This window comes from Octopus bimaculoides, chromosome 2 (genome assembly GCF_046866305.1).
Source record: "Octopus bimaculoides isolate indiv1 chromosome 2, ASM4686630v1, whole genome shotgun sequence".
NCBI lineage: Eukaryota > Metazoa > Mollusca > Cephalopoda > Octopoda > Octopodidae > Octopus > Octopus bimaculoides.
In genome coordinates this window covers 134,564,522-134,588,521 of record NC_142929.1, presented here as the reverse complement: position 1 = coordinate 134,588,521, position 24,000 = coordinate 134,564,522, and the positions used below count along the sequence as shown (strand labels likewise).

At 34.5% G+C, this 24,000-nt stretch overlaps 1 protein-coding gene across 9 annotated transcripts in view; it reads left to right on the top strand.

Moving 5' to 3' along the window:
• The window catches only part of LOC106877917 (cadherin-87A), a 222,610-nt gene that overhangs the window by 94,462 nt on the left and 104,148 nt on the right, over positions 1 to 24,000 (top strand). For all 9 annotated transcript variants that reach the window (XR_016240751.1, XR_016240750.1, XM_089347726.1 and 6 more), the window contains 7 exons: positions 2,622 to 2,700; positions 6,677 to 6,798; positions 10,646 to 10,834; positions 13,426 to 13,590; positions 17,443 to 17,598; positions 22,708 to 22,769; positions 23,582 to 23,819. Coding sequence is in view for 7 of the 9 variants with exons in the window: in XM_089347726.1 (XP_089203852.1) it covers positions 2,622 to 2,700; positions 6,677 to 6,798; positions 10,646 to 10,834; positions 13,426 to 13,590; positions 17,443 to 17,598; positions 22,708 to 22,769; positions 23,582 to 23,819 (1,011 nt within the window). In the remaining 2 variants the exon portion in view is untranslated. The remainder of the gene's footprint in view (positions 1 to 2,621; positions 2,701 to 6,676; positions 6,799 to 10,645; positions 10,835 to 13,425; positions 13,591 to 17,442; positions 17,599 to 22,707; positions 22,770 to 23,581; positions 23,820 to 24,000) is intronic.

Here is a 24,000-nt window from a genome sequence, read left to right as displayed (position 1 = left end):
CATACCCACACCATTATTTGATGTTCACTTTTCCATGTTTGCATCAGTTGGATGAAATTTATGGAGGTAGATTTTTTACAGCCAGATACCCTTCCTGATACCAACCTTCATCTGTTTCCAAGTGAGGTGATATTCCCTGTGGCCAGACATGTATTTCTGTCGAAGACTGGAAACAACTACATGGCTTGTATGATGGTGTTGATAATTTACAATCTTCATGTGATGTCAGGACAAGGGTACACGCACATACACACACATGAAGATACGTCATATATATATATATATATATATATATATATATATATATATATATATATATACACACACACGCACGCACACACACACACACACACACACACACGTATGTATAATGGTCTTTTTTCAGCTTCCATCTACCAAATCCACTCACAAGGCTTTGGTCAGCCTTTGGCTACTGTAAAATAATTTGCTGATAACTAAGGAAACTAAGTGTACAAGCTACATACAAAAATGTTTTGCATGGGGTCATTGTGAGGAATGCATGCACAATGTTCCAGAACCTTCTTGAGGCCTTAGTAGAAGCTGTGATTGGCTACTTTGAATAACCATAATCTAATATTTTTTGATGTTTTAAAATAGTTTATTTTTTGATGTTTTAAAATGATTTATTATATGATTGGATACTGTGATTTCTTTACCTTTTCTCACACTGACTTCACCACAGTTTTTATGCCTCTCAAATGCCCTTATCATCCTCACTTTCTGACCTGCCTGAATGGCCCATTCACTTCTCTCTTGCCTTCAATGACTCTGGATTTCTCTATCTTTGTGACTTCTTTCTGTTCTATATTTTAGAGATGAGGAATTCTGTACATTATTTACATTATTGGATGGATATGTATCTTCATCTTGTTTGTTGTTACCACAATGTTTCGACTGATTTACTTCCAGCCTTCATCAGGTGTCCTGGTGGAATTTTGAACCCAACCCTGGTATTTTTTGCTGGTGTTATTATTATTTATTCAAGGCACTGCCTGGAATTGAACTTGGAATCTTGGAGTTAGTAGCCCACGCTCTTAACTATTTCACTATATGCCTGTGGGCAATTATAGAGTGAATTTTAGGACTTATAAACTTAATATTTTCCTATCCTTCCTTAATACCGGTACCTATATTCTTCTTATATCTGCACTAGGTCTGCTTAGGAGGTTATTGTGTCCTAGCATATGTGCTGCTTCTTTTAGGAAGAGGAGAGAGGATGAAACCTATAAACTGACCACAATCCGTCTACCCTGTGTGAAAGACCTCTCGGAAAAGATACAAAAGATATGTGGTTCATATGACATCAGGACAGTATTCAAAAGTATAATACAACACTTAGCAAATATCTCTTTCGAGTAAAACCACCAATAGAAAAGAATATGACCAAAGACTGTGTGTACTCCATCTCATGCAGTTGTGGTAGGTTATACAAAGGCAAAACATACTGCCCACTCAAAATAAGAGTAGAGGAACATCATAAAGCTGTGACATGAGGAGATGTTGAAAAATAGGGTAGAATTGATCATGTATGGAGAAACGGAGACCACCTTCTCCTGTGGGATGAAGTTAAAATAATAGACAGAGAACACACCAGAAAATATAAAAACTAAAAGAAGCAGCACATATGCTAGGACACAATAACCTCCTAAGCAAACCTAGTGCTGATATGAGTAGAATATGGGTACCAGTAAGGAAAGATAGGAAAATATTAGATTTATAAGCACTAAAATTCACTCTATAATTGCCCACGGGCATATAGTGAAATAGTTATGAGTGTGGGCTACTAACCCCAAGATTCCAAGTTCAATTCCAAGCAGTGCCTTGAATAAATAATAATAACACCAGCAAAAAATACCAGGATTGGGTTCAAAATTTCACCAGGATACCTGATGAAGGCTGGAGAGTAAATCAGCCAAAACATTGTGGTAACAACAAACAAGATGTGGACACAATGTAAATAATGTACTTCTTTCTCATTCCCTGTCCCTCACACTTATCCATTACATAAAGTGGGAGATGGATATGATACATAAAGTAGTCACTCATTTTCTCATAGCACAGGAATATTTCAAATTGTTCTCTCTCTGCGCACTTGCTGAGGAAAACACAGGTACATTACCTTTGATTTGAACAAAACTTACATCAATGAAAATATCCTTTTCTTCCTTCTTTTTAAAGCCTGGGATTTTTATTTCCATTCAAAAGAAACCCATATATATTGCTAATGATGCAGTTATCCCCAGTTCAACAGACCAATGAGCAAAGCCATGACCATTCCATCATAACTTCAGAAGTAGTATAACTTGGACTAGTTTATCTAATGTGTCCTTCCATTTGATTTTTTGTAAGATGTTAGTGTGAAACTTGAAGGTGATTAGGTTGCTCTTTCTTGCAGGACCAAATGACAAGGTTGAGTCTCTCTTTTTTGCTTATCTATTGCCTTGGTTTTAGGAAAGGCATCAGTTTAACTAGTTTTTATTTTTTTGTTTGTAACCTTTTGCATTTTCACAAAAACTCAGAGGAAACTATTGTTATTACCTTTTAATACATTTTGAAATTATTTTTGTTCTTTAATCACTTCAGTTATTTTTATTTCACAGGGAACTCTCATCACTAAAGTGACAGCTGAAGATCAAGACAGAGGCATACCGAATGATATTGGTTATGAAGTTATTAAAGGTACAAAAATGCAATATTGTGCTTGATTTATTTGAAGTATTTAGTATATATGTACATATATGTATCCATCTGCCTGTCTGCATACCAGAATATATATATATATATATATATATATATATATATATATATATATATATATATATATATATACACATTCATATATATATCAATTGAATAAAGTTACAACATGGTCTGGTTTTCACGTTTTGTATTATTGTATTTTAAAAAAATTCTTTTTACAATGTTGAAGTGTGTTAAACATTAAAAAAATATTTCATAATGTTCATAAAGTTAAATTAGTGCTTTCGTATGTTTGTGTTAATCATTAGATTTCAAAATGTATTTGACTGACAGTTGAGTTGAGTGCTTGACAATTGTAGTAAAATGACTGGCTTCTTGCTTTTTATGCCTTTTAGAAGGCTCCAACAAGCTGAATTTTTGGAATATGGTTTTGACCAATCAGCATGCCGCTTAAATGTCATGGTTTTCCAGGCACACCAATATTACTAGCATAGGTCCCACCTTTATTTTAACCAATTAGCTTGTGGTTTACATGTAATGGCTTCACAAGTGAACAAACTTAGCTGATTTCGATTGTTTTTATATAAGTTGGTGGGAGTCTTCTTTAATTTGTTTATATTCATATGTTAAAGATATTTTTTAATCCACATCACTAACTGGTTGTTATATTATTGTTGTTATTTCAGAACAGGTTTGAATATTTTAGAAACGCCCCCTTTTTTTTTTATCTTTCTTCCAACCTCACTTCTGTCATGTAGCATTTTCTGGCCATATGTTTTTATATGTTCGCTCAATGGAATTAGGTGAACATTAGTGTTATGGATTTGTTGTCTGTAGACTTGTGAACGTTCTGATAATGCATTCTCTGTCTCACCAATATATAGTTCCTTGCAATTTAATGCAGTAGATCAAATTTCTGCTTTTGCATTTCATATCTGCATTTGTGAAAATCTGTCCTTTTTTTGTTCTAATGGATCTACCAGTCTGCATGTATTAACACTTTCCACATCTGTTATCATTGCATTTGCATATTGTGAATGTTTTATGCTGTTTGTTCATGCTGAATTTTGCCTTTTTTTATTGTTTCTTTAGATTATGTAGTTGCCTTTTTCTTAAGATAAGTGTTTGATTAGTTATTATTTTTTTTCATTTTTCACTTTGTTTCATGATTAGCATTTTATGATGTTGAAAATGTTTTGGTGATGTGGATTGTGTGTTACTAGAAATGGTATTGTGTTCTGTTGATGGATTTTTCTTTCCCATGTTGCCCTAAGTTATTCTTTAGGTATCTCTTTTGCTCATAGTATGTTATTTTCTATAAGTATCTATCTATCTAGGTTGTCCCACATGTTTTCCTCATTCATCTCGATCCTCCATAATGGTCTTCAGCTCCTGTACCCCTTCCATACCAGTATCCCCCTGCAAGTTGTAAATATAGGTCATCTTCCTCCTTCCTTTCCAATTTCTTCCTTCTGTTGGTTTCCAGAGTACTAGCTTGTTAGCAATTTCATTGGTATGTTTGATGTAGTATCCAGCTAGCCTCATCTTTCTATGCTGTACCTTCAATGTTACATTTGGTAGTCCCTGGTATAAGTCAGTGTTTTTTTGTATGACTCTTCCAGGAGACATTCAGTGCCATTCTAAGCACCCTTGTATAACAACTGTCCTACTGCTTCTTCGATGCTTTAGTGAGTGTCCATGTTTCAGCCATGTATAGAAGAACAGACTCCAATGTTGTCAGAAACAACTTCACTTTCAATTTACTTCTTAACTTTGAACTCCATACCTTTCTCAATTTATGGCATGCACTCCAGACAAGAGCTTTCCTTGCTACAATATCTTTTTCAGTACTTTGTGTCCAGGCACCAAGGTATGTGAAATTTTCAACTACTTTCAGCGACTTACCGTCTCTCACTTTCACTGACACAGGCATTTTGTGGTTGAATACTTGCCACTCTGTTTCCTTTGCATTACAGTACAATCCTACCTTCCCTGATTCCTGCTCTAATCTGCTCAGCACCTCCTGTGTCTGATCTGTTTGTCCTCCCTGTTAGTAATGCCAGGTCATCAGTATAGTCTAGGTCAGTTACTGTTACTGCTTGATGCCATCCACTCTGTTTCTCGACTCAATATTTTATGGCAGTAATTCATAAATTACGTGGAATATTCATATATAAGTTTGTTACAGCTTGTTGGAGCCTTCTAAAAGGTATCAAAAACAAGAAGCCAGTCATTTTACTACAGTTGTCAAGAACTCAACTGTCAGTGAAATACATTTTGAAATCTGATGACTACTATGCACATATGAAAGTGCTAATTGAACTTTATGAACATGACAAGATATTTCTTTTAATGTTTAACACACATCAACATTGTAAAAACAAAATTTCTAAATACAATAATAAAAAACATGAAAACCAGACCATGTTTAACTTTATTCAACTGATATATTATTCTATACACATTTACACAAATTTGGAAAATATGTTTGTATGTATGTATGTATGCATGTATGCATGTATGCATGTATGCATGCATGCATGAATGCAATGTAATGTAATGTAATGTATGTATATATATATATATATATATATATATATATCTGTAATATAATATGTGACAATTATTCAGTTGCCATAATAAAACATCTCTTCAGTTATCAAGGCAATTAAAATATGCTATCTTTCAGTAGGTCCGCTTCGAAGTCTCTCAAGCCTTTGATCTTTGGAGGGAATTTCTTTGATTCAGTTCTATAGATAGCATATTCTGATTGCTTTGATAACTGAAGAGATGCCGGTGCAGGTTTCTGCCCTGACATCTGAAACTCAGAGTTTTATTATGGCAACCGAATAATTGTCACATATTATATTACAGATAAATTCCTCTATTTACATAATATCGAGGTCTCTTTCATTCTTTTGTTGTCTTACCATTACTATTAATATATATTTATATATATATATATATATATATATATATATATATATATATTGTTTTTGTATTTTGTTTGTAACAAATCTTGTGTCTTGGGAAGGTCATTACACCAAGAATAATGGTTTCAAATTTAGGTACAAGGCCAGCAATTTTGGTGGATGAGGGTAAGTTGATTACATTGAAGTCAGTGTTCAATAGGTTCTTATTTTATCAACCCTAACATGATGAATGGCAAAATTGACCTCAGTGGAATTTAAACTCAGAATGTAAAGACAGATGAAATGCCACTAATAATTTTGCCCAGTGTTACTCTTTTACTCTTACTCTTTTATTTTTGACACTCATTTGAATGCAGACATGCTGGAGCACTGTCTTTAGTCGAACAAATTGACCCCAGAACTTATTCTTTGTAAGCCTAGTACTTTTCTATCGGTTTCTTTTGCTGAACTGCTAAGTTACAGGGATGTAAACACACCAGCATCAGTTGTCAAGCAATGGTGGGGGACAAACACAGATACACAAATATACACACACACACATATGTACACACATATATATATATATATATATATATATATATATATATATATACATACATATATATATACATACATATATATATATATACATACATATATATACAATAGGCTTCTTTCATTTTCCCTCTACCATATCCACTCACAAGGCTTTGGTCGGCCCAAGGTGCCATGCGGTGGGACTGAACCTGGAACCATGTGGTTGGTAAGCAAGCTACCTACCACAGCCACTCCTGCACCTATGGTTGAATATCAATTTTGCATTGTACTGCACATGAAATAAAGAAACATGCACAGGACTTTATGCACTGCATGCAGTTCTCTGATTACAACCAGGAACATGAGAAATATTGATAAGGACATGTTAAATTGAATGGGATATAGGTAATTTTTAACTGGATTCTGTCTGAAGCATTAATTAAAAAAAATTAAATAAAGAAAAAGAAAAGAAAACTTTTCTTTCAAACATTTGCTTTATTTTTCAGATTCTTGTTCAGCCTTCTCTATTTCCAATGACAGTGGTGAAGTTAGAATTAAATCTGATAATCTTGACCGAGAAGATTCTGTAATTAATAAACTGAGTGGTGTCTGTACTGTTGAAATAAAGGTATTTTCATTTATTTACCACTTGTTAATGTTTTTTACAGACAGAAATAATAAATTGACTTTTTTTTTATTTTAGCCACCTAGATATTAATATTGGTTTCGAATTTTGGCACAAGGCCAGCAATTTCAAGGGAGGGGCTAAGTTGATTTCATCATCCCCAGTGCTCAACTGGTACTTATTTTTTCGACCATGAAAGGATGAAAAACAAAATCAACTTTAGTAGAATTTGAACTCAGAACATAAAAACAGACGCATCTAGATATTAATATTACTGGACAATCAGTCAATAGATAAAGAGAATCAGTTAAGCATTGGACAAGATGCTTTGCAGTATTTGGTTACAACTTTGCAGTTTCTGAGTTCAAATCCTGCCAGAGTCAACTACTTTGCATTTCATCCTTCTAGAGTTGAAAAAATAGGCACCAGTCAAGTACTGGGGTGAATTTAATGATCTATATCTTCTTCAAAAACTTATGACCATGTACCTATGTAAGAAATCAATGTAAACCAGCAAATACTTCTAAATATTTTTCACTTACCTTGATTGACAATTAGTTAGAATCAAATCTAATAAAATAAATGTTTCATTTACCATGTCCTATGAGTTTAAAATACTAATATCCATGTTTTACTATAGAGAAAACAAATTACATTTCTATCTACTTATTGTACCATACTGTTCTCGTTCAATTATTTATATTTTATGACTATCATTATCTAATAAATGGCAGTGTTGTAGTTAAGCTAAATAATCTTTATGTCATGTGTATGCTGTTTGCGTGACAGTACTTCTCTTCAAATAGTGAATATTTATTTATCATCATCATCATTTAGCATCTGTTGTTCATGGGTTGGATGGTTTGACCAGGGGTGGTAAGCTGAGAGGCTGCACCAGTCTGATTTGGCATCGTTTCCAGTTTTCCAATTTGATAGGACACCAAGTTCTACTGTCTATTTTGAATGTTTTTTTTTTCAGCAGGATGCCATTCCTAATTCCAACTATTTCACAAAATGTAGTAGTTACTTTTCATGTGGCACCAGCACTGGCAAGGTCTGTTTCGGCTTAGTTTTTATGGTTGGATGCCCTTTCTAATGCCAACAACTTTACAGTGTGGAGTGGATGCTTTTTATGTGGCACCAGCACCAGTGAGGTCACCAACTAACTTGTAAGACAAAGTTCCTTTGAGTCTGGGGAATACTGGAGAAGGTGGCTTTGTGCCAGATGATGAGAGATTAGAGTATGCAGAAGGAAAGAAGCAGGTGTCTTGCTGTAGAGGAGATACATGGTTACTATAGTTGGAAGGAGATAGTGAGAGTGAGAGAGAGAGAGAGAGAGAGATAGAGTGCGTGTGTGTGATAAAAAATGAAAGAAAGTGAGAGTGGAAGAGAACGAAAGTGAGAGAGATGGTGGCAATGTGCCAGGGCATACTCTTAAGGTACAGAGATGAAAATATAAATTGCATGGTAGAGCATTGTTAAGGGTGCATGAGTAGGGAGTTCATATGAATGCAAAAAAGTGGGAGGGGGAGAGAATGAAGTTACTGGTGAAACATGGGTATACATGAGGGTACGCAAAATAACCAGAAACACTCTCTGTGGCATAAAGCAATTATAGTTCGGGCTTCTTCCACTAGAAGCCACTTGATGCAACCCTCAGGCATCAGTCTGCCAACCAGTGGTGTCTGGGGTCCTACTGCCATATGGTGCATCTTTGTTTTGTTATGAAGGAACAATGTGCTTCCATGAAATTCTGTTTCCTGTTGGGGAAAACAGCACTGGAAACAGTTGTCATGCTTCAAACAGCTTACAAGGATGCTGCTATGAGCAAAACACAAGTTTGTGAGTGGTTTTCATGCATTAGAAATGGTCACTTGTCACTTGAATATCAACTTCATTCAGGGCAACCATTGACTTCTCAAGCAAATGAAAACATCATGAAAATTCATGAACTTATCTTGGAGGACCATCAGAAAACAATTGACGAACTTGTTGATAAACCTGGTGTGTCCTGGAGCTCCTGCCAATGAATTTTGAACAAGGAATTGCAAATGAAAAGAATTGCAGCAAAACTTGTGCTTTGCTTGCTCACGGAAGATCAAAATCAAACACAATTGAATGTGTACCATAAACTGAAAGAACAGTTGGAAATTGATCCAGAACTTTTTTGAAAGTCATCACTGGTGATGAAATCTGGAGCTATAAAATTTGCAGATGTGGAAGGGGTGAAGAAAAATATGACCGGCATTAAAAGGCATCACTTTGCAGGAGTTCCAACACTGCTTTGAACAGTGGAAAATGTGTCTGGACAGATGCATTGCTTCAAATGAAGTATACTTTGAAGGTGTTAAAAGTGTAAATGTGTAAAACTAAGTGAATAAAATAATATTGCATTGCTGATGTGGGTAGGTCTTCTCAAGAACCTCATATCACCAAACATCTCGGTCCATTGTCATCTCCTCTGTGAGGCCCAACGTCCTGACATCAGTCCTCTTCTTGTCTTCCTGGGTCTCCCTCTTCAACAGTTGCTATCAACTTTAAGTGATCAACTTTTCTTTATATAACTGTCTTCATTCAAACACATCACATGTCCAAACCAGCATACTCTTCTCTCTTGCATGTTGCATCTGATTACTCTTATGCTCAACTTTTCTCTCTGACCATTTACACTTTGTCATACATGTACACTTATGTTGCATATCCATTAGAACATAAGAGCTTCATTCATCTCTAGTCTATACATGTCATCTTCATTCAGAGCCCATGTCTCATTACCATGAAGTTGAGCTGTTTGAACTCAAGTATTATGTAATTTGCCATTTCCTTTGAGAGAGAGTCCTTTTGTTGCCAACAGAGGTAATAGGTTTCTGAACTTCATCATATTCTTATTCTCGCAACAGTACTTTCAAAACATCCTCCACCACTGCTAATTTAGTCATATAATGAACAAAATCTTTCTACAACTTCAAGAGAGACTCCTGGGCATTTGAGAGAGTCTAATTCCCATGTCTCCTTAATGTTCATTGTTCCTGCATATCTGCCACATACAAACACAACTTTTTCTGTTAACTTCTCTGTGATTCTGCTTCACCTCTTATGTATCCATCACTTGCACTGGATGCAATGAATGGAATTTCTTCCAACACCTTTCCTACATATTAAGTAGGGTTATTTACCAGCTCTAACAAGCCACTCATCTAATCCTAACTTCCTTAGAGACTACCAGATAACAGAGCGAGGAAATCTGTCAAACACTTTCTCCAGGTTGACAAAAACCAAGTACAATAGTTTACATTTGGCTAGATACTTCTCTTGCAGCTGTCTCACTAGGAAGATGGTATCTGTGTTACTCTTCTCGGGCACAAGACCATATTGCATCTCATCTATTCTTACTCTATTCCTAATCAATTGAGCCATAACCCTCTCTAACTTTCATGAGCTAGGCCAATAATTTGATATCTCTGTAGTTGTTTCTATTTAAGGCATCTCCTTTACCCTTGTAGCAGCTAACTATAGTACTACTATCCCAATCATTGGGGATAACTTAATGGTCTCACTTTTGCAATGCTTCCACTGGTGGTTTTGATTTGAGCAAAAAAATATCTAAATTCAAAGGGGCATACATACTAAGGAGTTTTCATGAATATCATACAATGTAAATGTATGATATGTAAAAATAGATAAAAAAAAAAAGAAAAAGAAAAAAAGCCTGTAGAATTCATTATGAAACTATTTATAAAATAAGTTATTTACTTGAAATTTTAATTCAGTCTCAGGTTTAAAATTGTTGACCAATATTTTCATTGAAATAAATTAATTCATTATAGTGCTTTTCTCTTGTATTTTATAGGCTTATGAAATAAAAAATAACCAAATAGGTGAAAGTGTCACGAAAAACATCACAATATTTATAGAAGATGAGAATGACAATGATCCCTTGTTCAATAAAAATTCTTTCACTGCAAAGGTCAATGAAAATACTACAAAGGATAATCCAGTAAGAATAAATGAGATAATAAATGTAAAAGACAAGGATACGGTAATGAATTTTTGCATTTCTCACATATTTTATTCTTCTTCTTCCGATCATATCTTTTGTATTTTAATTTATGGATATTTTAGTGTTTTAATCTCTCATTTTTTAAAATGACGTTTTGCTGTTTAAATAGAAAAGTAAATTTTCTTTTCTTATTGTTTGGTAGCCCTCTTAGATCAGAAAATTGGGCAGTTGATGAATGTTACATTCCTGATATAGACAATAATTAAGTCTGAATTAGAATTGTATAGTACACTGTTGAGTTGCAGTTTGTTGCACAAGTACAACATAGTAGAAGAGACTTGCATTTATTTTGTTATCCATTTTGCTACAGTAAAATTGAAGGGTCTATTAGCAGCTGAAGTGGAAACAAAAATAGGGGGACTATTCACAACAATCTAAATTAGTTAGAATATACTAAAGTTTGCTAGCAATCCAGAGCTTTTTTTGAGATATGCTGTTGAGATGAATCTGATGGAAGAAAGAAAGTTTCTCCCTGAGGTCGTCTCTAGAAAGAAGGACTATAAACTATAAGTAATATTTCTTAAGGGACTAAGGCAGCAAGCTGACAGAATCATTAGCATGCCATGCAAAATGCTTACTCTTTTACTCTTTTACTTGTTTCAGTCATTTGACTGCGGCCATGCTGGAGCACCACCTTTAGTCGAGCAAATCGACCCCAGGACTTATTCCTTGGAAGCCTAGTACTTATTCTATCGGTCTCTTTTTGCCGAACTGCTAAGTTACGGGGACATAATCACACCAGCATCGGTTATCAAGCGATGGTGGGGGGACAATCACAGACACACAAACACACATACACACACACACACACACACACATATATATACATATATATATATATATATATATATATATATACACACATATATGACGGGCTTCTTTCAGTTTCCATCTACCAAATCCACTCACAAGGCTTTGGTCGCCCTGAGGGACTGAACTCGGAACCATGTGGTTGGTAAGCAAGCTACTTACCACACAGCCACTTGGTGGCATTTCATCTATCTTCATGTTCTGAGTTCAAATTCTGCTGAGGTCAACTTTGCTTTTCATCTATTTTTTTAGGTGGTGGTGGTGGTGGTGGGGGGAGCAATAAAATAAGTACCAATTGGACACTGGGGTTGATGTAACTGACTTAACTCCTCCCTCAAAATTGTTGGCCTTGTGCCAAAATTTGAAGCCGATATTTCTTGAGGGACTGGAACAGAGACAGGAGAGGAAATGGTAGCAGTAAGAAATAGAGAAACACTATAATGGGTTTCACTGAGTTTTAGCATTTCTGGTGAGTTTGGAAGGGTAGAATGGGTTACAATAGATTTACTTTATTTAAAAGAGAACACATAAGGTATGAACTACTAGCGTTACAAAAAGATGTAGAGTTACAAAAATAACTCAAGATTCAAATAATTAATTATAGTCATAATTGATAAGGAGTTGGTTTAGCCAAGAGGTATGTATTCTATAATTTTATTAAAAAAATTTTAAGTCTGCTATGATTTGCTAGGGCTAAAAACTAAATCTGTGAGTAGTCTATAAGTAGATCTGATCTTCTGAGAGTTATAACAATATTTAATGTTTTTGCTACTCCACTATTTCTCCTGCAAAGCTCATGAGTGTTAATCCTCCTCCTTATAAAAGAAAGTGAAAATAATAAATAGCATTGATATCATTGTAAGAATAAAATATTAGTTCACAATGCATATATCATTGAAATGTGTGTAGGTTAATGTACATGTGTATGAATTATAATGAAGTATAGGGGCCAGATATAGCTAAGGGGTCTGGACTATTGGCTATACAATTATGAGTTGAAATTTACTGTTGTTTTTATTGTTGGCTCTTAATGCCTAAATGGTGAAGTACCACACTGAACATAAAGAATACATTCTTGTAATGACTAGAAACTGCATACTATGTTATACTTTTTTAAAAAACTATTCCACAAAAACGAATTATACGGAGGAAACAACTCTTTCTACCTCAGTTTAATTTTCTGTGATTGAATAAGAATCATTTCCATTTGAACTGGCAGAATTGCGAGCATGCCGGGCAAAATTCTTAGTGGTATTTCGCCTACCATTACGTTCTGAATTCGGCTTTGATTTTTATCCTTTCGGGGTTGATTAATTAAGTACCAGTGAAACACTGGGGTTGATCTGATTGGTCTATACCCCCCCCCAAATTTCAGGCCTTGTGCCTATATTAGAAAGGATTATTATTCACACGATAATTTTAAAGTCTCATTCCTCTATGAATTTTAACAAAGACAGCAATTTCCTAAGAAAATAACATTATATTAAATTGTTTAAAAATTAATTTCAGGTCAGCAATTTAGAAATTATAATCTTATTTACAAATTTGCCCATGAATTTATAAATTTTCTTTCTACTCATTCTACTAACATAATGAAGTATTTTTTCATGAACTACCTCTGCTGCTGATGTAAAAAGAAATAAATAAATAAAATCATTAGTCTTTGCAATATGTTGTGATTATATTTGGATATTTCTGATTATTGATATATCAACAATACATACTTATTCAAGAGATGGTCACACCTTCATTTGTTTTAGGTGGAGTACAGTAAATTCAGTCTTAGCTTAAAAACTTTGGATGGCAAACCATTCACTGCTCTTAAAGTTATTCCAGAAGAATCAGTTACAGAAACAAATGTAGCTCTGAGTGTTAATAAGCCTGATGAACTTAATTATGAAAAGGAAACACAAATGACATTTAAGGTAGGTTTGTTATTGAGTTTAATTTGAATGAATGTAATTTGATATAAGCATGGGATGAAATTTAGTAATGTACAAATAAATTTCAAATCTGTTGCTATCTCCTTCATATTTTATACATTATCCTTTAACATAGCTTACTGTCATTTAGAAATATGGTAAATAAGTTTTCCAATTTTAACATATAAAGTGCAGTACAGTGAGATAAAACTTGAGACTACATGGTTATGGAGTTTGGTTTGTTACCACATGGTCTCAAGTTCTATCTCTGTGTGAAATCTTTGGCAACTTTTCTACTTGAAGTCTTGAGTTTACTGACCAATGATTGGTAATTAAAATTGGAGTACTGTGTGTATGTGTGTGTGTATGTGTGTGTGTATGCATATCATCATCATCATCATCATCATTTAACGTCTGCTTTCCATGCTAGCATGGGTTGGACGATTTGACTGAGGACTGGCAAACCAGATGGCTGCACCAGGCTCCAATCTGATCTGGCAGAGTTTCAACAGCTGGATGCCCTTCCTAACGCCAACCACTCCGAGAGTGTAGTGGGTGCTTTTATGTGCCACTGGCACGAGGGCCAGTCCAGTGGTACTGGCAACGGCCACGCTCAAGTGGTGTTTTTTATGTGCCACCTGTACAGGAGTCAGTTAAGCGGCACTGGCAACAAGCTCATTCGAATGTTTTGTTCACATGCCAGTAAGGCGATGCTGGTAATGATCACCCTCAAATGGTGCTTCTGAAAGCTAAAGAGTTAAGCTGGTGTTTGGAACATAAATTAACATAGAATCTTGACAGGAAGTTTCAATTCAGTGAACATGTAACTCTTTAGCATCAAATGTAATCTTTATTTACATTGCTTTGAATTAACCATGTATTATCTCATAGCTGTGATTTCAATGATGTGGCTGTTTATTTTTAGAATGACATTGCTGGCTTAGGTGTAAAATGGCCAGACCTGGATGGTCTAAACAAAAGACATGTAGAATATTTGAACTGAAGATGGCCAGTTACAAAAGAACCAGCTGTGGTATCAGGTGGGTTGGTGTCAAATGGATTAAAGAGAGCAAGGAATTTAATGATGAAGAGATTTAACTCTTTTACTTGTTTCAGTCATTTAACTGTGGCCATGCTGGAGCACCACCTTTAGTCGAAGAAATCGACCCCAGGAATTATTCTATATATATATATATATATATATATATATATATATATGCAGGGGTGGGACAAAATAATGGAAACACCTTAAAATTTCAAACAAATTTAGTTTAATATGGGGTAGGACCACCTTTGGCAGTAACTACAGTTTGAATTCTACAAGATATGGACTCGTACAAAGTTTGAATTGTTTCCAAAGGAATTTTTGTCAATTCTTCAGCTAAAACAGTCTCCAGTTCTTGCAGTGATGATGGTGGAAGATATCGACTCCTTACTTGCTTTTTTCAAATGCACCCATAAATGTTCAATAATATTGAGATTTGGGGACTGTGGTAACCAAATAAGAATGTTCCTCTTGCCAATCAGTAACAACTTCAGCTGTGTGAATTGGTGCATTATCATCCTGGAAGATTTTGTTTCCCTCCAGAAACAGTTCTGCAACCATTGGATGAATTTGATCAGATAAAATGCTTAAATAGTCTTGACTATTAATTCTGCCTTGAAGGGAAACCATTGGGCCGGTGGATTTCCAAGATATAGCCCACCTCCCCCAGATCATCACAGATCCTCCTCCATGTTTAACAGTTGGAAGAAGGCAGTCTGAGTCAAATGCTTCTTTTAGCTGTCTCAGCCAGTGGTCAAAAATATGGTAAAGGAACCAATTCTGTAGGTTTTTACTGCACCCTAAACGCTTTTTTGCAATATTTTGTTTTGTTTTATTGATTCTATTTTATTTCACCTTTCTCCCCTTCTCCTTCTCCTCCTACTCCCCCCTTCCTTTCTTTCTTCTCCACATTGTTGTCATCATCATCATTTTAATATCTATTTTACCATTGTCTGTCTTTATGTTCTGAGTTCAAATTCCAACAAGGTTGACTTTGCCTTTCATCATTTTGGTGTCGATAGATTAAGCACCAGTTGCATACTGGGGTCAATCTAATCGACTGGTCCCCTTCCCCAAAATTTCAGACCTTGTGCCTAGAGTACAAAAGTATATCTATTTTCCCATGTTTGCATGAGATAGATGGAATTTGTTCAGGAAAATTTTGTATGGCCAGATGTCCTTCCAATCTGTGGCCACCTCCCAACAACCATTCCAGTATTCATTGCTCAAAGAAACTTTCTTCCTTAAAATGGAACTGCTCTCCCAGATGAATGAAGGTGATTAAATCTCTAACTAGGTTCCTCTGTAGTTTCTTGCCACTTTGGATTTGAACTATTTGGTTCTTTACAGATTGAAGTGTACCTTCAGCCACATCTGTCCAACACCAGTGAACAGTTGGAAAAGATGTGTTTCAGTGTTACTAGTTTCCCTGCATCTGCATTTATCACTGTTTGATACTCTCCATCTCACCATATTTGTAGGGGGATTGTAAGACATCACAGGATGAACAAATTAAAAAACTTAGTTTTGTTGTACTCCACTTCCATATTTCATCCCAACTTAACTTTCTCTCAGTTAGGTACTTTCCCCTCCTGTCATCTGTCCCTGTTGAGCTCTTTTTGATAAACATTGAGAGAATAAATAAAAGAAAAGAAAAATGGCAGTGATATTTGCACTTTCAAAGACAACTGGGCTAAAATAGCTTTACTTGAAAAACAAGTAAGGTTTAATAAGAAGAAGAGCATCTGACTGTAAAAACAGTTCCTCAATAAATATTCATTGAACCTATGTGAGACGGGAAAAACAAACATAAAATGAAGAAATGAAGAAACAAATGTTCAATTCAACAGATCATATCTTTATATGTATGGTACAGGATTGAAGCATATTAGATTTGAAATCTAATAGTAAAATATCACATGGCACATATGTATATGGGTGAAAGTCATGAGTATTCAGGGTTGGTTACAGTATGCAACTGGATTTCTGTAATGTTGTGTTTCTTCTTAAACTTCTAACATATCTTTTTGAAGAGTGTCATTTTGTTAAAATATACTTACAAATTTTCTTGTGTACATTTTCACTATGAGCTCAGAGGAATTGTTTTATCTGTCCAGACAGTATATAAAGCAATCAAAATTTAATTATTATCAAGATATAGACATAAAAAGGGCACACTGAATACTTTGTGACATCCTTGTTCAGTGGCCTATTATTTTGAACCTGTTGAGTTATGATGAAGTCAACTAATAGGATTTCACTTCAGGCTTTTCATTTCTCAATATTATAATGATAATGAAGGGAGAGGGGAGGAAGACTATGAAGTCAAAGCTGAAAATAGCAACAATAACAATAACGAGGATGTTGATGGCAACAGTGATGATGACAACAAAGATAAGAGATTAAATTTTTTTTCTAAAATGAATTACATACTTTGTTATTGTTGTGGTTAAGAAACTCACTTTCCAACCACATGGTCTCAAGTTCAGTTCCACTGCACAACACCTTTGGCAAATGTTTTCTATTATAGCTCCAAGCTCACCAATGCTGTGTGAGTAAATTTGGTCACTGGAAACTGTGTGGAAGCCCATTGTATGTGTGTGTGTGTTTGTTTGTTCTTCCTCACTGCTTGACAACTGGTATTGGTTTGTTTATGTCCCTGTAATAGAATAAGTACCAGATTTTTAAAAAATAAGTAATGTAGTCAATTTTTTTTTTATCAGACCCTTGAAAGTAGTACTCCAGTATGGCCATTGTCCAATGATGGAAACAAGTAAAAGCTAAAAGATATTTATTTGTGAATTTTCCAGATTGTTGCTGAAGATAAAGCTTCATCTGAAACCAGTGAAGCTAATGTTACTCTGGAAATATTGCCTGTGGATGAATTTCTTCCCCAATTTTCTCAGCAAAGATATCAAGTCAATGTCTCTGAAGAAGAAACTGTTGATAATCTGATCACCATAACTGTAAGTATGAAGTAATTTCCCTTTAAATATTTAAGACAAATTGTTAATAATTTAGTATTTTTATAGACTATTAACATCATCTTTAAAATGCATATATACAATCTTTATAGCTCTACCATGTTTTTATTTGTTTGATCACTGACCATCTCTGATCATTTTCTTGGATATCTACATACTGACCACTGTACATGCATCAATAGCCTATGGATAAGAACTTTACTATCCCGAGCTTAGGAAAGATGGTTTTGAATCAAATCTAGCATAGTATCATGCATATATCAAGTGGTATGATAAATGATTACGAGCAGAAAGCAGCCTAATCAGAACATTGTGTACATATAAAAATATACATCTAAATAAGAAATGTATAATTCTATTAAATTCATCTTTTTTTCAACCACAATTATTCTTGAGGCCAATTCAGGATCTTATGTATTAATGTGATCAGAAATACATTTTCTTTTGCATAAAACAGTTGTGTTTAGTTTTTCCCATGGTGGGATTTGAATATATGACTATGCTTTAGATAGAAATAACTACTGGGATATCAAATTGCTGGATCAGGTGGTCATAGCCCAACTAATTAGGGAGAGAGTTAGCCTAGATGAGATGCAGTTTGGTTTTGTGCCAGGGAGAAGCACCACTGATGCTATATTTCTGGTAAGGCAACTTCAGGAGAAATACCTAGCCAAAAATAAACCTCTGTACTTGACTTTTGTTGACTTGGAGAAAACCTTTGACAGGGTCCCCCGATCCCTTATCTGGTGGTCAGTGCAGAAACTAGGGATAGAGGAGTGGGTGGTAAGAGCTGTAGAAGCCCTGTACAGGGATGCTGTCAGTAAGGTGAGGGTTGGCAATGAGTATAGCGATGAATTCAGGGTACAAGTAGGAATAAAATTCTAATGTTAACTCTATATTATGCAGACAGATTAACTTCGGTAAACTTGCACTTTCTTTTACACTGATTTATTTTCCCCAAATGAACCATTGATCAGAACTACCAATGTAAAAATAATTAATGATTGTATTATAAAGGAAAAGAATAGAACTTTTTAATGAGAACCATGTGTCTGGTGCAATGCAGCTAGTGCAGATACATTTGATTTCAAGCTTGTCAACTTTAGCTGCAAGTCTTCATGTTGTGTTATATCCAGTCCAAGTAAAGTTCCAACATGACTAAAATCAGATTCAACTAGGTATGAGGTAAGAGAGGCAAGCAAAAGCAATTTTAGATGTTTCCACAGATTGGGGTAGGAATTCAATATACTTTGATGCTACTACAAACCTTCTTTGCCATTATGGCAATATCACATTGTGGCATCATTGTCATTTTGTAATTCATCATCCTCGCAATCAACTGCATTGACCCCAAACCTATTGCTATACCAATTTGGAATATTCAGCACAATAACATCTTGAAATCGCTCCACCATGCCATCATGCAATGACTGTAAATATTTGCGATATGTAGTTAAATCTTCATCAACCAATTTATCTTTCAAAGAATCAAGTTGTGAAAATGTTAGTCTTATACAGCATCAATTTCAAAATGGAGTTAGTGATAAATGATTTACAATTGAGAGTTTTTCTGTTTCCTTGCAATAACTTATTTGTGACTATATCACAAAGAAAAACGATATCACACCATGCAACCATCAATGAAGCAGATATTGGAGTATCTTCAAAGAAAGATATGATTATATGAAACAGTTCAACAAAGCTTAAAACACAGTTTCCTTTTGACAGCTACTGCACTTTGGTATGGTATAAGAGTTTAGTATAGTCCTCATCATTTCTCAGACAGAGTTGACGGAAAATTCAATCAGACAAGAGACTTGATTTCAATTTGTTCACAGTGTTGATAACTAACTGTAGTGCATCATTCAATCTACTGTTCATATTTTTTGCCACTAAATGCTACCGGTGTGCCAAGCAATGAACAGTTAATACCTGTTGGGAAATTTCATGCTTGAAGAGAGATGAAAAACCTCTGTATCTTCCTACCATCGAAGGGGCTCCATCAGATGCACAGGCAAGAATATTACTGAGTGGGATACTACGTTCAAAAAGAAAGATTTGAGAATGTGAAAAATAGTTACACCTTTTGAATCAAGCTGCAGTTTCTCTGTGAACAGCATTTCCTCACAAGGTTGAAGGTCTTTGCTGAAATACTGGACATATACCATCATCAAACATTGATTGTCCACAACAGTTGATTCATCCACTTGTGTAGAAAATTCAGAATGCTGGAGAATATTAATGACATCATTGGCCATTTCATCAATGTGTCAAGAAATTGTGTTATTACTAAGTGGGATCTTCTTCATAATGTTATCAGGTTTTTCATCCATAACGGTTGACAAAACCTCTTCGATAACCAGATGAAGTAATGTTTCTCCAATTGTATGAGACCTCCAATTGTATGAGACTTCCCAGACTTAGCAACAATTAATGCAATGTTGTACGATGCAATCAACCCATCATTCTCCTGTTTACTAGTTTTCTGGAGTAGCATGTTGAATGTTAGTGTTTTCTTTTTGAAAGAAGCACTTAGTTGCAAAAAAAAAGTTATAGAGATTTAAAGTTTGATCATTTTCACTCAGTCAAGAAACACGATTTCAAAACTGTCATTTTGTGCATGACTGCACATTTTGTCAACATCCTGAAAATAGCACTTGTATTTTGATATGAAACTGTAGAATTACGCACAGTATATAACCCCTCATAACGTTTTTTGTTTTTTGGAGTTTTCAGAACATTTTTGGGAAATTGTATTCTACATGTAGGAATTCATAGGATTATGCAAAAAAAGGAGAAAAAATTGTGGTGGAGCATGATTTAAGGCCTAGGCCTACTTCACTACTATTTTTAGCACATATGACAATCACCTTAATGACTATGCAACAAAAATATTCGATTGATAAACAAGTCCGCTTTTTTTAAATACAAAGGGATGTTTCATGCGAGTAGTCAAATCGATAAAAGTGCATCCATATTCTACGCTTGCCTAGATATAGGTACATGCAGACTTGATTTCTAAAAATTCTTTGTCACCCACAAAATGTTCACATCCCCCATCAAAATCTCAAATCACCTACTGTTTTCTAGAAATTTACCCGATCACCCACCTGTAAGTTGAAATCGTCTGCTGGTGGGCAATATCGTCCGCTGGTGGGCGATATCGCCCACTTTGGGAAATTATGAGTTACACAGTACCATGACATGGTCTTGGAAAAAAATGCTTTTCAATTGCAGTAGTATTAGCATGGTTGTTTAACACAGGATCCAGAGAACTTATGCTGTGTCTCACTGGTTTGGCTTATAAGATGAGAAAAAAAAATTGTTCTTCATGTTGAAATGTCATATTTGATTCATATTTGATTCTTTATCTGGGGTCAAGATGCAAGTTCCTGATTCCAGAATATTTATAGACTCTTTCACATGCATTCTCTTTCACTTGCTCCCTCCTTTTCTTTAATTCTGTGGAGGAGTGAAGGGAGACATCAGGACTGGAAGCAAGGTACTGGAAATTAAAGGAAGTGACATCATACATCCAACTTCAGACGTTTGATCTCTGTAACATAATGCAATAAAGTGTTCTCCTCATGATCTATTATTGTTCACCATCCAATTGCACTTGGCACATGCAATGCGGAGGTTCCCAACAATCACAACAGTGAAATGTATATAGGGAACAAAGGATTTAAACTCTGTTTACCATAATTTCTCTTATATTTGCTCTGTATATCATAACTAGTAGTAATACTACTAAGTACACCAGTGACCAAGTCACTATATTGGAAGCAGACTTGTGGAGTTCTAAACTCAACATTAGCAGTAGTACACCTAACTGTACACATGAGATATACTCTCTCTCTCTCTCTATATATATATATATATATGTAAACAATGGGCTTTTTGTTTCTATTTATAAAATTTACTCACAAGGTTTTGGTCAGCCAGGGACTGTAATAGAAAACACTTATTCAAGTTACTGTCCAGTGGGACTGAACTTGAAACTATATGGTTGGGGAGCAAACTGTGCTAGCACCAATGTTTTTGATGTGAAATTTTGTTTTCAATGAAATTCTCTATAACTTAAGTTTAGAACTAGCTACAGAAAATATGTATCATTATTCTTATTGCATATGATGGTATATAAATGTTTTTGTTATAAGATAAATAGGTTGAGCAAGTACATTTAATGATATTAAAATTTTCATAAGAAACAGGATTCTATGTAGTTGGTATGCTATTCTTCCACACTTCTACAGGTTAACATTTTGTTCCGAGTCTTTAGTTTCCATCCAATTTCAGCAACATTTTTATTGCATTTATTAATGTTGTTAATGATAAAAATCTTGAAATTGACAATCTTTGCTATATCTTAATGATTGATGTGTCTCTTTATCTCAGTTGATTGATAATATGCAGTATATTATCATTGTTTTCAGAATTAGTCACAAGATAGTACTTCCCATCCTGTTCCTTCCTTCTATTTTACTTTGTATTTAGGACTACTTCTTTCCTTTATTTCAAGATAGTAGGTTGTTTATTGCAAAGAGATCTAGCTACATTTTCTAATATATTTAGTGACCAAGTAGGGCCTCATTCAGTTGTTGCATAGAGGTTTTGGTTAGATTTTATGGTTGGTACATCAGCATTTGTATTAGACAAAACAGGGAGATATTTTCATCTTAAAGATCTGATGCTATATTATATAAGCCCCTATTTGAAAATATGTTTAATTTGATTGTTTCTAATTTTAGTGTTTAACTCTCTGTTAGCTAATGATGTTTAACTCTCTATTAGCAGGGCAGTAAGTAAGCAGAACATTGCAGTTTTGAATTTATTTGAATTCACCTGACTCTAATATCTCATGCTCCATTTTGAGAGAAAGAGAACACACAAACTGGGTTGCATCAGAACTGATTAGGATCTAAATAGTTTCAAAAGTGCAATTCTTTATTTGCTGAACTATGGCTTACTCTTCAACTTCTAGTTTTTAGCCCTAAAATTAATCATTAATTAATTTGCAGTATAATATCTTATCTAATTTTTTCAGTTATTTTTATTTTGGTTTCATGGAAGTATTTATTTATATTTTAGGCTACTGATGATGATGCTGGCAAAGATGGAGAAGTGACTTATGCAATATTTGGAGACAATAGGTAAGTAAATAGTATTCATATCGTGAGTTTTAAGTCTGTAAGTGATATACATTTTACATAAAACTGATTTTGTATGTATATGAAAGTTGAAATTTAAATCTAATTGCTGGTTCATTTTTTTGTATCTTACATCTAGCATTGCTTTATATCATAAATTATAATTTATTGATAACATAAAGTAAAATGCCAGACATATACTTATAGAGGCATGAAAAACTCTTGTCTTGTTAAATATTACTGATGATGGAACAGCATATGTGTTATTATAAATATTGTAACAAAAAGTTAATTGGTTCAAATTTCATAGATCATCTAAATGAATGACAAACTTTCTTTGACTCAGATTAGGATAAAATAAATTACCTAATCTAATACTCTGAGTCCCTGTTTAAGTTTTAGATATTCTAAAAATTCTAAAAACTTATCTAATGATAGCAAATATCATGATTTCCTATTGCATCATCACCACTACCACTACCACCACCACCACCACCACCACCACAGGGGTCAAAGTAATCGACTAACTCTGTCCCCTAAATTTCAAACTTTGTACCTATATTAGAAACAGTTATTATTGGACAAAATATTTAGCAGCACCTCTTCTGGCTCTTTAAATTCTAAGTTCAAATACCACTAAGGCTAACTTTGTTTTCCATCCTTTCAATGGGAAATAAAACAACACTGTCAAGTACTGGGGTCAATATAATTGACAAAATCTTTCCCTCTTAAAATTAATCTATTCGGTTTCACTTATTTTTGCTTTTTCTAATTTTGTATATACTTATGTCTTCTCATTTTCTCTTCTGAAATAGTTTCACTATAAACAGCAAAAATGGTACTGTGTCAGTCTCAAAGAAGTTGGATTATGAAAAAGTAACTTCTTATAGTTTACTTGTTGAAGCCACTGATGGAGGTAATCGAAAAGCAACTGTTGATTTGGATGTTTATGTGGAGGGCATTAATGATAATGCCCCTATATTCAGATCAAAATCATATACTGGACTTTTGAAAGAGGGCAAAAGCAATTTTGAGTATGAGATCAGTGTTAAAGTAAGTTATTCATTGTCTGTATTTTATCCCATTGTCTTGACGTGTTTGCATGAAATAGATTTCACTGTAGTCTCATATAATTACAGAAATTATTCTTGTCAACACTTTTTAGCATTTCAAAAACGCAGTAATATATACTATACCCTCTATAAACAGTAAAAATCTGCACCATGGAGTGAAA